Genomic DNA, 14279 nt, shown 5'->3' with positions numbered 1-14279 from the left:
TGGCAACCAACAAGAATTGCAGAGGTAAGTACAGCAGTTGGATATTTCAACATCTGGTGGTCCCAGGGACCATGATATATGCCTGTTACTTTATGGCAGGCAGGATTACAGTTTCTACGATGCACTACACCATGTGGATTTGGGCGATCCCTCGAAGGGCCCGATGGTCTGCACATGATCCAGAGCATTGTTTTAACAGTAGTTTTCAGGTTACTAGGGCCACTAGTCCAGGAGAGTCTGAGGTTGCTTCTTGCTCTCGCAGGGGTCCCTCTGTCTTGCTGATCCTGTTGTCGTCATCTCAGGTCCCTTCTTTGTGCTCTTCGATGCAAGTTGGATAAGAACTGAGGTTCTGATGTCAGTGGTGGCCCTTAAATCCTAGAGGGTGCTCGGATGCGGCATATCTTGTTCTGGTGTGTTCCATGTGGTGCCAGTGCATGTGGCGTTACAGCAAATGCTGCCGACTTTGGAGCTGGTGACCCAAGTTCGGTCCTCGGCATTGGTTCGACATCCTGTGATTAAATGTTTGCATTTCCTTTCTGGTTCTGCCCTCTTAGCTGCAGGCCCTGATCCCGGAGCTGCCTGTGTGTGTGGGCGCTACACTGCATGCTGCCCTACGCCCCCTCTGCTCGCCTCATCTTGGTAGGTCTTGGATGGGGGTGTGCGACCGAGGTTTGTTTTTGGCCTCTGCTGTTTGCTGGTTGCATGACAGCTGGGCGGCTGCTCTGTCCCTTACTCTCATGGGCCCGGGTCTGGGGGGGGGGGGTGTGCTACCTGCCTCTGTGGTGGGGCTGCTCTGTCCCTGACACTCTGCCTGTCATGCCCTTTCGACTTGGACGGACGACTTAGCGGTGGGTGGTCCAGGTTCTAGTCTCGGCGGGGGCGCTCTTCCTCCAGTGTTTCTCGTCGGATCTCATTTTCTCGCGGTTCCTTCCGACTTGGCAGGGTTCCTCGGAGTCAGGGTGTGGTTGTGTTCTGTCGGCTGCCTCTGCCGTCTTTGGTGCTGCCACCCTTGGTTCGTGCCTCCTATCGACTCGCCATGCTTCTGAGTGCGGCGCTGGGCTTTGGGTCTCGGTTTCTGGGGTGCTTTCCTGGGCCCAGGTCTGGATGGGTGTGTGCGCTGCTGCCTGCCGTGGTGGCTGGTTTGGCTGTTCTTTGGCCTCTGTTTTGTTCTGGGTCTGGTGGCTCTGTGGACCTCTTCCCTTCTGGGTGTGCGGTTCCTTTGGCCTTCCTGGGCGCTTGTTGTGCGGGGGTCTGTGTGAGAAGCTGTGCAGGGTGCTTTCCTTGTTCTCGTTGCCTGCCTGTTTCGCTGCGGCTGGGTGTGGGTGCCTTTCTCCTTGATGTGGGCTCCTCGCTGCCGTGCTGCTGCTCGTCTGCCTCCTGGGTTGTACATACAGTAAAGACAACATTATTTACACATTAGAAAACATTTTTACATCAAGCATTACAAAAAAATTACAAAAAAATAATAACAATTACATCACAAACAACAGTTATTACAATCAGAACATGAGAAAAACTAAGTTTGGGGGGGGGAAATTATAAGTAACTCAATGACTTATAAACACTTGAATACTGGACCAGCCGGTACTGTATGTGCAAAGTCTATTTAGCCTTGTAAATATTTGAACCTATTGTCCTTCTTTCTGTTATGAGTTTTTGCAAATACGAAAAAGACATAAAATAATGGACACAAAGTAACGCTGTCTAGGGAAGTGACAATAAATTGGTTTCTTACCCTTCTAAAACAAGTATTGAGTAATTGTGGTGTGGGCACTGTGTGTTGATTGCGATTTAATATAGGGTCTAGCCCCCACTACGTGTTTATGGATCTAACCCCTGTTGTTTACAACTTTCTAAAAGTGGCATTTCCAAAATTGTAATTTAAAATCCGACTTTACCATAAGTTAGGATTTTTCATTCCAGTTCCAAAGACACCAAACAGGAACTGGTTACCTGCTCCCATTTGGAAATTACAGTTATTTAAGTGCAATAAGGCAATTCCAGTGTTATCCTATGGGAGAGGTAGGCCTTGCAGTTGTGAAAAACAAATATAATAGTTTTGCGCTACCAGGACATGTAAAATATTAAAGTACATGTACAACTTTTTTAATACACTGCATTATGACCTCTGGGTTTTCCAGGGCCTGCCCTAGGGGTGACATATGTATTAGAAAGGAAGGTATAGGCTTGGCAAAAGGTTTATTTTGCTAGGTCAAACTTGGTAGGGTTGAGACATGTGTAAAGGGCTCCTTAAGTGGGTGGCACAATAAGTGCTACAAGCCCACTAGTAGCATTTAGTTTACAGCCCCATAGTACCTGTAGTGCCACTTTAACAGGGACTCACAAGTAAATTAAATGTGCCAATTGGGCTTAAGTCTATTCTAACATGTTTTACAGAGAGACAACAAACATTTTTAGCAGTGGTAACGTGCACAGAGTCCTACGGCCACCAAAAATGAATTCAGCAAAAATAGGAGGAGGAAGACAAAAGGTTAAGGGATGACCCTGCAGAAAGCATCAAGTCCAACATGAGACCATACCACAAGACTCACATTTCAAGCAGAACAGAATTGCAGTGAGTGGGAACCTTGGGGCATGAGTGCACAGATGTGCAGTGGAAAGAGACATAGGGGAAATATGCTTGTCCTTCTTTGCATATAGGAAACACAAATAACACAGGCACTGGCCATGTAGATCTACATGTTATCTGCCAATTGTGGAAACTGAAGTAATTTCAGTGCAATCACCCATGCTATTGGTAAAATACACATTGTGACATCATAGCATGAAGATGCTCGGCCATTTCAATATGACATTTTTTGACTGAGGAGACAGTGATCCCGGTTCCTTTTATCTGTTGAATCCTGCCAGCATGGTGTTCTAGGGCCCACTGTAATGTCTGAACCCCAAGTGCAAATTATTCAGTATTGAAGAACCTATTGAGCAGTGAGTAGTATTGTGTATAATTCACCTAACAACCTCCCAATCTAATATCAAAAACATAAAAGGCCTCTGATTCTTAAAGGGATTTTCTTAAATTGGCACTGTCATAGTAATGGTTCACACTCAAGATAAATTTCCCTTATTTGACTGAACTCTCATCCACTAACGTTGCCTGCTTCTTCATGGGGTCCCCTCCTCATGTTGGATAAGACATTTTTATATCAGGGTTGGCTCCAAATAGGAGCTCTCTGTAGGAGACTTACTGGTCTTTCAGTTTCCAGCCCAAAAATGTTTGTGCATACATTTACTCCTTTTTAAGTCGAGACTAGTGTTGCAGTGCATGTGTTGCTCGCGCTGCAAGGCAAGCTATAGTAGGGTATGTTTTAAAAGTGGTGTGGAAGCCCTGTCCTTATTTTTCATTGGCTGGTGTCATTTTCCATGGTAAATGCTGGCTTCCGATTGATAATGAGTACCTCCTTGTTTCCGCTCTGTCTGCTTTTGCGACCGCCCATCAGGACTGGATTTTTTACTTGCGGCGTTACATGTTCTCCTTCTTTAGTCGGTAGGCACTTTCTTTCTCATTTCATTTCATTCGGCTTTGGCATTGGCGGTGCGTGTTTATATTTGCATTGCGCTTTCACTTTAACAATAGCTGCCGCCCCACCCCGTAGGCGCTGTGTTGGCCTGCAGATTTTGTTAAAGTTTTAATCTTACTTCACGGATACCAATGCAAAATCCAAAATGCTAATACAAAGCCTGGGAGGGCTGTTTGTTGTTTGTTCTAAAACCTAAGTCAAATCTTCCTTGTATAAATCGAAAATCAATCCCCACTATTAATTCATACTTTCCTCCACCTTCCCCTTTGAGAAATGTCTCCTCCTGGACACCTCCAGGTTCGTTACTGTGTTTTATGTTAGGCTACAGATATCGTTTCCCCATGGGGGCAGAGAATTGAGATTGCAAAACTGCATTTAATGCAATTGCCATAACTGCCTTGTGTTGGAACACAGCCAGCTTGTTAGAAGCGAGAACCTGATTGTTCAGAAAGGCCAGTTTTGGGTCAATTGCAATTTGGACCTTGGTAAGATCTTAGATTCCATTTCAGGGCTGAAAGTCAAAACGGTTCTGTGGCACATTCCTGTCAACTCGAACTTCATCAATTGCAGAAGATAAAAGAAATAAATACATTATATATCCTTTGGATGCTGAAGTACAAGATCTTTGGCTTACAAAAAAGGAACAAAGTGTTTGATTGACGTTCAATCACCACGCGTTTGGGTTCAAGCTAACTGAAGCGGCTCCTTGGGTTTATAAAAGACCACCATCCAATCGATATACCTTTTACTCCAGTGCCTCGCGGGGCTGCTCCTGAATATTTTAACAGGAACCAGTACTGTTTTTAGAATCAATCTACGTTTATTCTCCATGGATCTTTGGATAATTCTTGGTACTCAATGTATATACAAACTTCGATCTAGGGTTACTTTGCCAAACCCACCCTCGGAGCATTAGAGAACTGCAATAACTATTTCATATATCATGGTTTTGAACCTTGGTCTCAGTAGTAGTCCCTATCAGAAAATGGTTCCAGCCCTGTTGGCTCAATGCAGCATTCAAGATGATTAGGATTCCTTTTTAGGGCCCCCATTTATGGGCGACCTCACTGAATCTGGAAACTGGAGCCTCTCATCCATGTCTTTAATACTCACAACCTATCTACTTAAGAACCACAAATCCCAAACTTATCTTTGCCGTCTCTCTGCACATCAGGACTTGAGCAGTGTAATCCAGCGCCAGCTAAAGCAACTGACGGAAGGCCAAAACGTGTTCCCAACCCTCATATATGCTGTCGTAAATGTGCATTTCATGTGAACCTTGCCTCTATGTTACAATATGCTTTGTAAACACCTATTGTATGTGGTCACTTTAACCAACACTGTCGACCGTAACACATTTACCACTGTCAGAGCTGTCCTCACTTTTTAGGTCGAGCCTGGGCAGCGCATGCGCTGCTCTGCAAGGCATGCTTTATTGGAGTGTGGGATTGAAGCTCTGCCCACTTGCTTCTCAAATTTTGCATTGGCTTGTGTAATTGTCATTTTTAAATGGTGGCTTCTGATTCATTAATAGGCTTGTTAGTCCCTCCTTAGTATCGCCTTTTCTTCCCTTGTAACCTCCCATGAGGACTGGCCTTTTTGCCTTTGTTGTTGCACAGTATGTCTTATTTAGTCTGTAAGCACTATTTTGTTTGAGTTTCTCCTACTGCAGGCCCTACATGCTTTCCTGCAATATTCAGTGCGCCATGCACTCTGCCCCTCTCAGATATTTATTCCCAGTTCTCCGGGTCAAGCAGAAGGTCACTGCTGACCAATGGGAGCAGGCAAACTCCCCAAAAATATGGCCACATCCTGCAGAGTGTAGTATTATTTTGTCCCACAGTGCACGAGATCTTCCAAATTCATAATGGCTGATTTTCCAGCAGAGAGTCAAGAGCTGGCTAAACACACCCCCTAGGATGGCTTATTTCCATAGACTTTCCCCCTACCATCTGCACATGCCTTCCCTAATCCTAGGTCTGGTTGGGGTCAAAAGTGTAGAGTGGAAACTAACACTGTGGCCATCCCTCTGCCTTTGAAGACCATGGTTTACGACTCCTCCCCCTGCTCTGGCATTCCTGTGCAGCAGCACACTGCCCTCCTAGCAGAGCTGGTTAACCCCAAGGGGCTCTTTATCACCTCTTAAAGGCAGCTTGACTAATCCACTTAACTCTGACCAATCACAGCAGACCACTATAATGCTGAATTTGGAAGTACAAACAAGAAAGTCTAATAACTTCTTGTATGTACACTTTAGGAGAAATTCAACAATAAGATATTGTTGGATTTATTAATACCATTCTGGGAAGTGTTTGAATGGGATTTCTAGCCTGTTCCTATCAAGAGTTATTAGTTACTAACATCTTGTCATGTTAACCTATGAGGCCTGGGATTTTGCAATGGGGAAAATGACTTGGACCATTTTTCTAGCAATAGGGCTTATAAAAATATATGTTATAAGTACTTCACTGATTTTTACAGGACCCACAGCCCATGTGCAACTAGGGGAGACTTTAGGGGTTCTGAATCTGTAGAAATATTGCAGATCCTCCCTCCACAGTGCTCCTAGCATCAAAGTCGAATTTGAGCAGCAGCATTTTACCACAATGTGGGGAGTGAAATGTGAAATGTCACTTAACCCAGGGGATATAAAACTCATGTTATAAGGGTGTATCTTATAAATATATGACCCCCCACCCCTGGGACTATTAGGGGAAACCCTGGGGGTTCCTAATATGCCAAAACATTGTAGGTTATCCATTTTAGGTGCCACGAACCCCAAAGTCACGTTTGGGCACAATTTACTTTTTAAAAGCAGTCCTGGCACCAGGGCTGCTTTTAAACTGACCTCAGGCTTCGGCAGTGCACACATGCAAGTCCAAAAGAGCTGCTGGCCTCTAAACTGCCATGCCCTAGGGTACTAGGGACTTCTAGGTAGTTTCAATCCCCCTGTCCTATTATATACTAGGGGCTTATAGGGTAGGTCATGCCCCACCACACCATTGTGTACCCTAGTGTATGTAGATATTTTAACTGTATTCTAATGTGTCTCTTTCAGCATAGCACTGGCCCTGGGCCTGGTTAGGCAGAGCCCAGGGTCAGGCAGGTTCAGTTACCACCAGTACCATTCAGCAAAAAGTTGGGGGGTGACCAGGGCACAGGATGACTGTACAACATAGCCCCCCAAACGAAAGGTGATGGGTTACTAACCCACACCCTGGTAATCCTCATCAGCTAAGTGGAAAAACCTGGAAAGTCCATCTGCATTTGCATGGGCAACCCCAGGTCTGTGTTCCACTGTGAAGTCCATTCCCTGCAGGGAAATGGACCACCTTAACAGCGTGGGATACTCCCCTCTCTTCTGCATGAGCCATCTGGGAGGTCTGTGGTCAGTTTGAACACGAAAGTGAGTCCCAAACAAATATGGTCTCACCTTTTCAGGGACCACACCACAGCAAAAGCCTCTCTCTCAATGGCACTCCACCTCTGCTCTCTGGGAAGAAGCCTCCTACTAATGAGGGCAACTTGCTGATCAAGGCCCTCTTCATTTAGCTGTGACAGTACTGCCCCAATCCCTTGCTCCAAGCATCTGTCTGAACCACACCTTCTTTTGTGTAGTCAGGGGCCAGCAGTACTGGTGCTGAATAAGCATGGGCGAATTTTGCGAATTCGCGATCCGCAAATTTGCGGATTTGCAAATTCGCGATCCGCAAAATTCACGAATTTGTCCGAATTTGCGGATTTTTGTTTTTTTGCGTGTTCGCGGGGTTTTTTGCGTGTTCGCGGGGTTTTTTGCGTGTTCGCGGGGCTTTTTGCGTCTTCGCGAGCCGCTTGCATAGCGAAGTTACCCATGCAGTCGTTTATGGGAGAGGGAGAGAGAGATAGATAGATAGATAGATAGATAGATAGATAGATAGATAGATAGATAGATAGATAGATAGATAGATAGAGAGAGAAAGAGAGGGAAAGAGAGAGGGAGAGAGAGAAAGAAAGAGAGGCCGGATCTCTGAAGGGCCAGATTCCTGAGTTGCCCCTACAGAACATACAGCTTTTTATTTTTAGCAAAATGCATATGAAAATTGTGCTGTAAAGGTCTCTTTTAGTTTAACCCCTCCTGACAACTCAAAATGGCTGTATTTGCCATCTTCTCCCTTCTTCCTGTTTTTTATATCTGTGAGTGCTTCCTGATGAGGTTTAATTCCTTGGACAGGTGCCTCGTTGCCTACTTGTAACTATTCTCTGACCCTGCTTCAAGGGTCAGAGCAGGGTCAGAGAATAGTTGCAAGTAGGCAACGAGGCGCCAGGAAGCAATTAGCAGCAGGTGTCCAAGTTGAAGTTAATTTGTTTGTAACCCTTTTGTAAAAGGTTACAAAGAAATTAGGTTCAACTTTTGCACCTGCTGCTGTAACCCTTGCTTGGCTGAAAATTCGTCCCCGCTGATTCGCGGATTTTACCGCGATTTTGCGAGATTCGCGGATCGCGAAATCGCGGAAAATCCGCAAATTCGCCCGCGAAATGGATTTTACGCCCACCCTTAGTGCTGAACACATAGCAGCTTTCAGATTGTCAAAAGCCTTCTGAGCCCTTTTTGGGCCTCTTCTTAGAAGTCAGTTCTGTTAGGGGCCCAACAATGGTCCCATAATTTTGAACAAACCTTCTGTAATACCCTGTCAGTCCAAGTAATGCCCTGACCTGAGTCTGGGTAACAGGAACTGTCCAATCCAAGATAGTTCGGATTTTTGCTTGGAGAGGCTGTACATGGCCCCCACCTACCAGGTGGCCCAGGTACACCACATAACTCTGCCATATTTGGCACTTACTTACCTTAATAGTCAGTTCTGCTTGCTGCATGGCCTGAAACACTTCCCTTAGGTGGCTTAAGTGATCCCCCAGGTGGAACTGTATACAGCTATATCATCTAGGTAAGCTGCACTGAACGGTTCCAACCCAGACAAGAACCTATTCACCATCCTTTGGAAGGTGCCTGGTGCATTCTTTAAACAAAAGGGCATTACCTTAAATGTATAATGTCCCTCTGGTGTGGAGAATGCTGACCTCTCCTTTGCTCCATCAGTGAGGGCAATCTGCCAGTAACCTGAAGTCAAATCAAATGTACTTAGCAGCCCCTAACCTATCATTGAGCTCATCAGCTCTAGGTATAGGGTGAGCGTCAGTCTTTGTGACTGCATTCAATCCTCTGTAGTCCACAAAGAACCTTAACTCCTTGAGTCCCCCCCTGAGGATTAGGTTTAGGTACCAGCAACACTGGACTGTCCCATGGACTCTCTTAAGGTTCAATTACCCCCAATTCCAGCATCTTAGCATCCTCAGCTTTAATGCTGACTCTGACATGGTCAGACAACCTTTTATAAAATAAAAATGATGGTAAATAAAACACACTTAACATTATCGTGGCGTCTCTCGGCTGCCCTCCTCCTCCTCACCCTGGTCCTGCAGAATCCCCTACATCAGACATACGTCGTGTAAGACTGCACGCGCATGCGCAGTCCTACAATGACGTGCTAGTCTGTCTATATGTCTGTCTATCAAACATTTTTTGTTATACCGTATGGTTAAATGCACACTGATTGTGGGTAAGTATGTAGATTGTGTATACATTTTATTTTGTAATACATGCATTTAGTTTAACTTCTCATTCCTATCTCAGTGCACCACTCTTTCACTTTTCTCATATTTGCTTTGAATAGACGTGATAAATTAAAAAAAGGTTATTTTTTCATTGGCACCTTATTTTTTAGTTTTAAATTGCTACGGTTAATGTTTATCCTAACTTAACACCCCTGAAAGAGTTTCTCACAAATGTTTGTATTCTGAATTAACTTAATGAATGCATGTAGTATTTAACAGCGACATTTCAGAACGATGCACCTTTTCTTTATAGCAATAAAGTCAGTTAAACCAAAATATTAAATTCCACAGAATTGGTTTAATTTCATTTTATGCTTCAGTACAGTGTGGGCCAAGAGCAAGATGATGTTGGAGGGTGGGGCTAGAAATAGAAAAAATAGGATGCAGGCAAGAGAAGGATGTTCAACAGAAAGCAACAGACAGAGAGGAGTGTAGATAAAATGGGGAAGGAAGCAAGAAGAGAGGAGGAGGATTTAGTGAAAGCAAAAGAGGGAGATGTTAAGGGAGAAAGGAAATCGTAGGACGGAGTACAGTAGACACGCGTGGCTGCAAGAGGGAGGAAGGATTTGACAAAAGTGAATATGAGTCAGGCAGCCAAGGTGGATGCATTTGCAGCACCTCAAGCCACTTTTTATGCACCAAAGCAGTACAGCTGTCATATGTGTGGCAAGCTGTGCGGTTAACTGAAAAAAAAGCTGGAGGACATGATGTCGTTCTTGGACAATTAATGCCAAAATAGTTATCAGTTTTTAAATCATGGGTTGATGCATTGACCATAGGTCTTAAAACCATTCTCTGAAGAGAACTTTGCATTTGCCATTGCTTCACTGTGCAGAGACTTGTCAAGTACTGTTCCATAATTCAATGTATACCAGTATGAGCACTGCAAGGCAGATCCAGTAATTGAAATCAGATTGTTTTCACTAATGACGGTGACTGGTCTCTGAAAGGTTTATGTCTGATTTGGGTTTAGTTGCACTGCTTACGTTGATGCGCAGTCTTAATCTTCCAGGAGTGTATAATAATGCTGGGGCCGATTCACAGAACTAACTTAAGACAAAATCCTAAACTTACTACTTTTGGTATTCACAGAAGGCATTTAGTAGTAGTAAAGTTAGTATTGTGTCTTAAGTTTGACTTAAGACAAACTTAAGACAGACTTAAGACAAACTTGAGACAGACTTAAGACAGTATTAAGACAGACTTAAGACAAACTTAAGACAGACTTAAGAGTTAAGTCTGTCTTAAGTTTGCCTTAAGTCTGTCTTAAGTTTGTATCTAAAATAATCTCTACGTCTAATGGGTTGAAGCAAGGTTGCCTTTTGGCTCCTTTGCTATTTTCCCTATATACAGTTGACTTACCCGTCACCCTCTCTGCTTGCGCCGGTATTGCCCCGTCTTTGGGCGGAGTTCCAATTGCATGCCTTATGTATGCAGACGACATCTTGATTTTGGATCTCACCCCAAAGGGCCTGAACAATCGGTTGCAAGCACTCTCTGAATATGCTGAAAATCATTTCCTATCGATAAACACGGCAAAAAGTAAAGTGATTTGCTTCTCTGGTAGAAAGAAGCCCAAATGCCTTAATTATCCTTGGGTTGTGGGGGGAAAAAAATTGGAAAGTGTGAAATCTTACACCTTCTTGGGTAAAATTGTCACTTATAATTTAAGTGACAAATTACACATTGACAATAACTCTCGGAAGGCTATTTCACAGGGAAAGAGTTTAGTTTCCCTGTATAAAGCCACAGGTAGAAGGCATTTTTCTATTCTTTTAGATGTTTTCAGAGCGAAAGTTCCTGCCTCCCTGTTATACGGAACAGAGTTAATTGATCTAAAAAAGTGGAGCTTTTTTAATTCAGCGGAAGGGAAAATTTTACGTAGTCTAATGTCTGTAGGTACAGCAAATTCGACTGCTTCCTTGAGACAGGAACTGGGTTTACGTAGCAGCTGGGTTCAAGGTCTGGCAAGTATCATACGTTGGGTAGTAGCTTTATCTAAAAGTGAGCCTAATACCTTAAGAGATCTTATAAAAAATGAATTATTAGGATCTTTTAATGATTTCTCCTTGATTGTAAAAAACTTCCGATTTGCTGTGCTACAATTGAAATTGGATGAGGAGACTTTATTCTCATTATCCTCTTATCAATTAAAAAGCATTCTGAAGTCAGCCTCTTGGGAATTGGGGTTTTGTCAGGATAGAGACTTCTGTCTAGCGAAAAAAGGTTGTACGCCTGTTATTGAGTCTTATACCATGCGGAAAGCTCAACCTTATATGTACTGGAACATCTCTCATGGCGTTAGACGCCTTGTGTACTTATTAAGACAAAATCTGCTTCCGTTGAAAGTTCTACATGCCAGCTGGTATGGCCATTCGGCACGCTGTGATCTCTGTCAACTGTATGATCAGGACTTAGATCACGTCATGTTTGTTTGTCCTGCACTGATGTCTTGCAGGCGTAGATGGTTAAGACCAATTTGCTTACAACTCAACATTTTATCTGCTTCTTCATTTAAGGCGGCCTTGATTAACCCACCTAATGAAATGTTTTCTTTTAAACTGTACAACTTTTTTAAATGTTTTTTGGACCTGTACTAGGATGTCTCTTCTAATTGTGATGGAATAATATCTTATGTATTTCTTGTTTTGTATGTATATTTTGTTTTATGTGGACCTCATAAAGAGTTCCTTAACATAATAAATAAATAAAAACTGTCTTAAGTTTGTCTTAAGTCTGTCTTAAGTCTGTCTTAAGGCAAACTTAAGCCAAAATCCTAACTACTACTAATAAAGGCCTTCTGTGAATACCAAAAGTAGTAAGATTAGGATTTTGTCTTAAGTTAGTTCTGTGAATCAGGCCCGCTGTGTTATACATGGACCAGAAGAACACTTTCCACAATGGAAGTTTTTTCCCTGGCTTCAATTGGAATTTAGACTGAAAAATCATCAAATATCGATTCTGTAACTTCGTATTTCAGATTCATCACGATAAATTCAACTTTTTACATATTTTGTAAGTCAAGCCTATTGTGCTAACCTTATACGTATGGCCTAGAATGTCATCATTACAAGACAAGCGCTAACCATAAAGGAAAGTACATTTCCTTTAATTAACAAAGAGATATACTTAGGTTAGGGATTTTTAAAATGAAGCAGCATTTCCTTAAGATTGTATGGTCACATTAAAAAGTATTATCACTTATGCATCCAACTTATCTAATTTCCTGTTTTAACAGATGTTTTTACAGTCAAAAGTCCCAGTCAAACTATTGAAGCTGCTGTTGGTGAAGATGTGGACTTCTTCTGCCCTCTAACCAATGAAGTTAGTGCTGAGATGATGGAGGTGCGATGGGTCTATCCTGAGCGCTGCTCGCTGTCCGTAGTCCACATATACCGCAATGGGCGCGATGACAACCTGAAACAGGACCCCTGTTTCCGTGGGAGGACAGAGATCCTTACAGAAGATATCGGAAAAGGAATTGTTGGCTTGAGATTGAGGAAGATCAGTGCTTCTGATAAAGGGACGTACTTATGCCAGATCCAATCAAAGGTTGCGTTTTTTGAGGCTGCTCTGCAGCTCAAAGTATCAGGTGAGGGGTTAGTTCAGCGTCTTGGTATTGCTTCTTCTTCCTGATTTCCTTATACATGTATGTATGTATGTATGTATGTATGTATGTATGTATATATATATATATGTACACATGCTTTGGTTTCTCTAGTGCGCAAAGCTAGCTGGCTATCAACAGGTAAGTGATGGAATGAGGATATGTCTTTGAACTTAACAAATACATTTAGCACCTCCCCTTTGTCGAGGACATAAATATGTGACCCTTAAACTGGATGTTCTCTTTATCTATTCCCTTGAGCTAAAAAAGTGCTGAAAGCTAGATGCTGCTCTCTGCTCAGCTAAGGTTCCTTTCTTTCTTTATTGCTTTGTGCTCTGGTGATATCTTGTTATAGCAGACCTTGTTTATCTACACTTGAAACCTTGACCTATCAATACAGGCAGAAAACCTGAATATTCCCCACCCCCGTCCCAAGTAGGACTGAAGTACTTAGACCCATGGCCCAATGTCAGTCACCCATCCCTGTTTATAGGGATTCCATAAATTCACCACACACTTGTCAAAACAGCCTTACATGCAGCTTGGAGTCACAAGATAAAAAAACAACCATATATAACAATTCTGAGATGTATTACTGTAGAAGGTGGGCAAATGAAATTATCATGAAACACTCATTGGACACTATATAAGGACACCCTGAAACTGCAGCTTTCAGAAGGTGTCAAATTCCGAGTTGAGGAAACCACACATGCAGTAGAGAGCACAAAATAGAGAAAAGGATAAGAGAAAAACACTGGACTTTAACCCCTAAATTTCTGGACCTTCCACGCACCCCCAAATGCTGAGCCTTTTATTTGGCTATTTGGAGAAGTTTGCACTTAGGCTGCCATAGCGTTTCGTTCATATAAGGTATCCATACCAAAAGTGCAACCTGTTTTTCAAACATCCTAACAATTCTGCAGGTACCCACAGTTTGCGAATCCCTTTAGAGGGGACCAAGAAAATAAGAAAAAGCTAGTAAAATATTTAATTTAGGGGGGGGGGAAGTGCTCCAGATAAAAGTGTTTGATTTTTCCTAAAAATTGCCTCAACAAACTGTTTGCTTTGCTAAAGACATCAACAAAAATTTCAAAATGTTTAATGTTTCAGTTAATTAAAACCATTACAATTTGGTCCCTGTATTATCTAAGTCAAAAGTCAAATAAATTGTAAAATTACTTTAAAAACATTAAAAAAAACTTTTGTTGTCACTTATTAGTATTCCAGTTTGTACAATGATGTATGATAAACTATTAATGAGTAACTTAATAATAATTAGATATGTACAGAATTATATGGTAAACACTGAATAGATAAAAGCAATAATTAGTCCTTATTCCGATGAGATATTAAAAATATTCTTTCAAGCCATTATTCTTGCTTAGCGTGTTGCCTCTCTCTTCATTCAACCTTCCCGGTACACATTGCTAGGCGGTAACTGGAGATTCAGTTTTTAATGCTTGCTCAAGTGAGGAGAGGAACTT

At 42.6% G+C, this 14279-nt stretch overlaps 1 protein-coding gene across 1 annotated transcript in view; it reads left to right on the top strand.

Annotated features, from left to right (window-relative positions):
- LOC147717693 (butyrophilin-like protein 2) overlaps nucleotides 1–14279 on the top strand; it is a 157589-nt gene that overhangs the window by 44270 nt on the left and 99040 nt on the right. The window contains exon 4 of the mRNA XM_086924479.1: nucleotides 12427–12780. Coding sequence (XP_086780605.1) covers nucleotides 12427–12780 — 354 coding nt within the window. The remainder of the gene's footprint in view (nucleotides 1–12426; nucleotides 12781–14279) is intronic.

This window comes from Lissotriton vulgaris, chromosome 5, assembly GCF_964263255.1.
Source record: "Lissotriton vulgaris chromosome 5, aLisVul1.2, whole genome shotgun sequence".
NCBI lineage: Eukaryota > Metazoa > Chordata > Amphibia > Caudata > Salamandridae > Lissotriton > Lissotriton vulgaris.
Note: the sequence above shows the minus strand (reverse complement) of the source record. Positions and strands in the feature narration are given on the sequence as shown.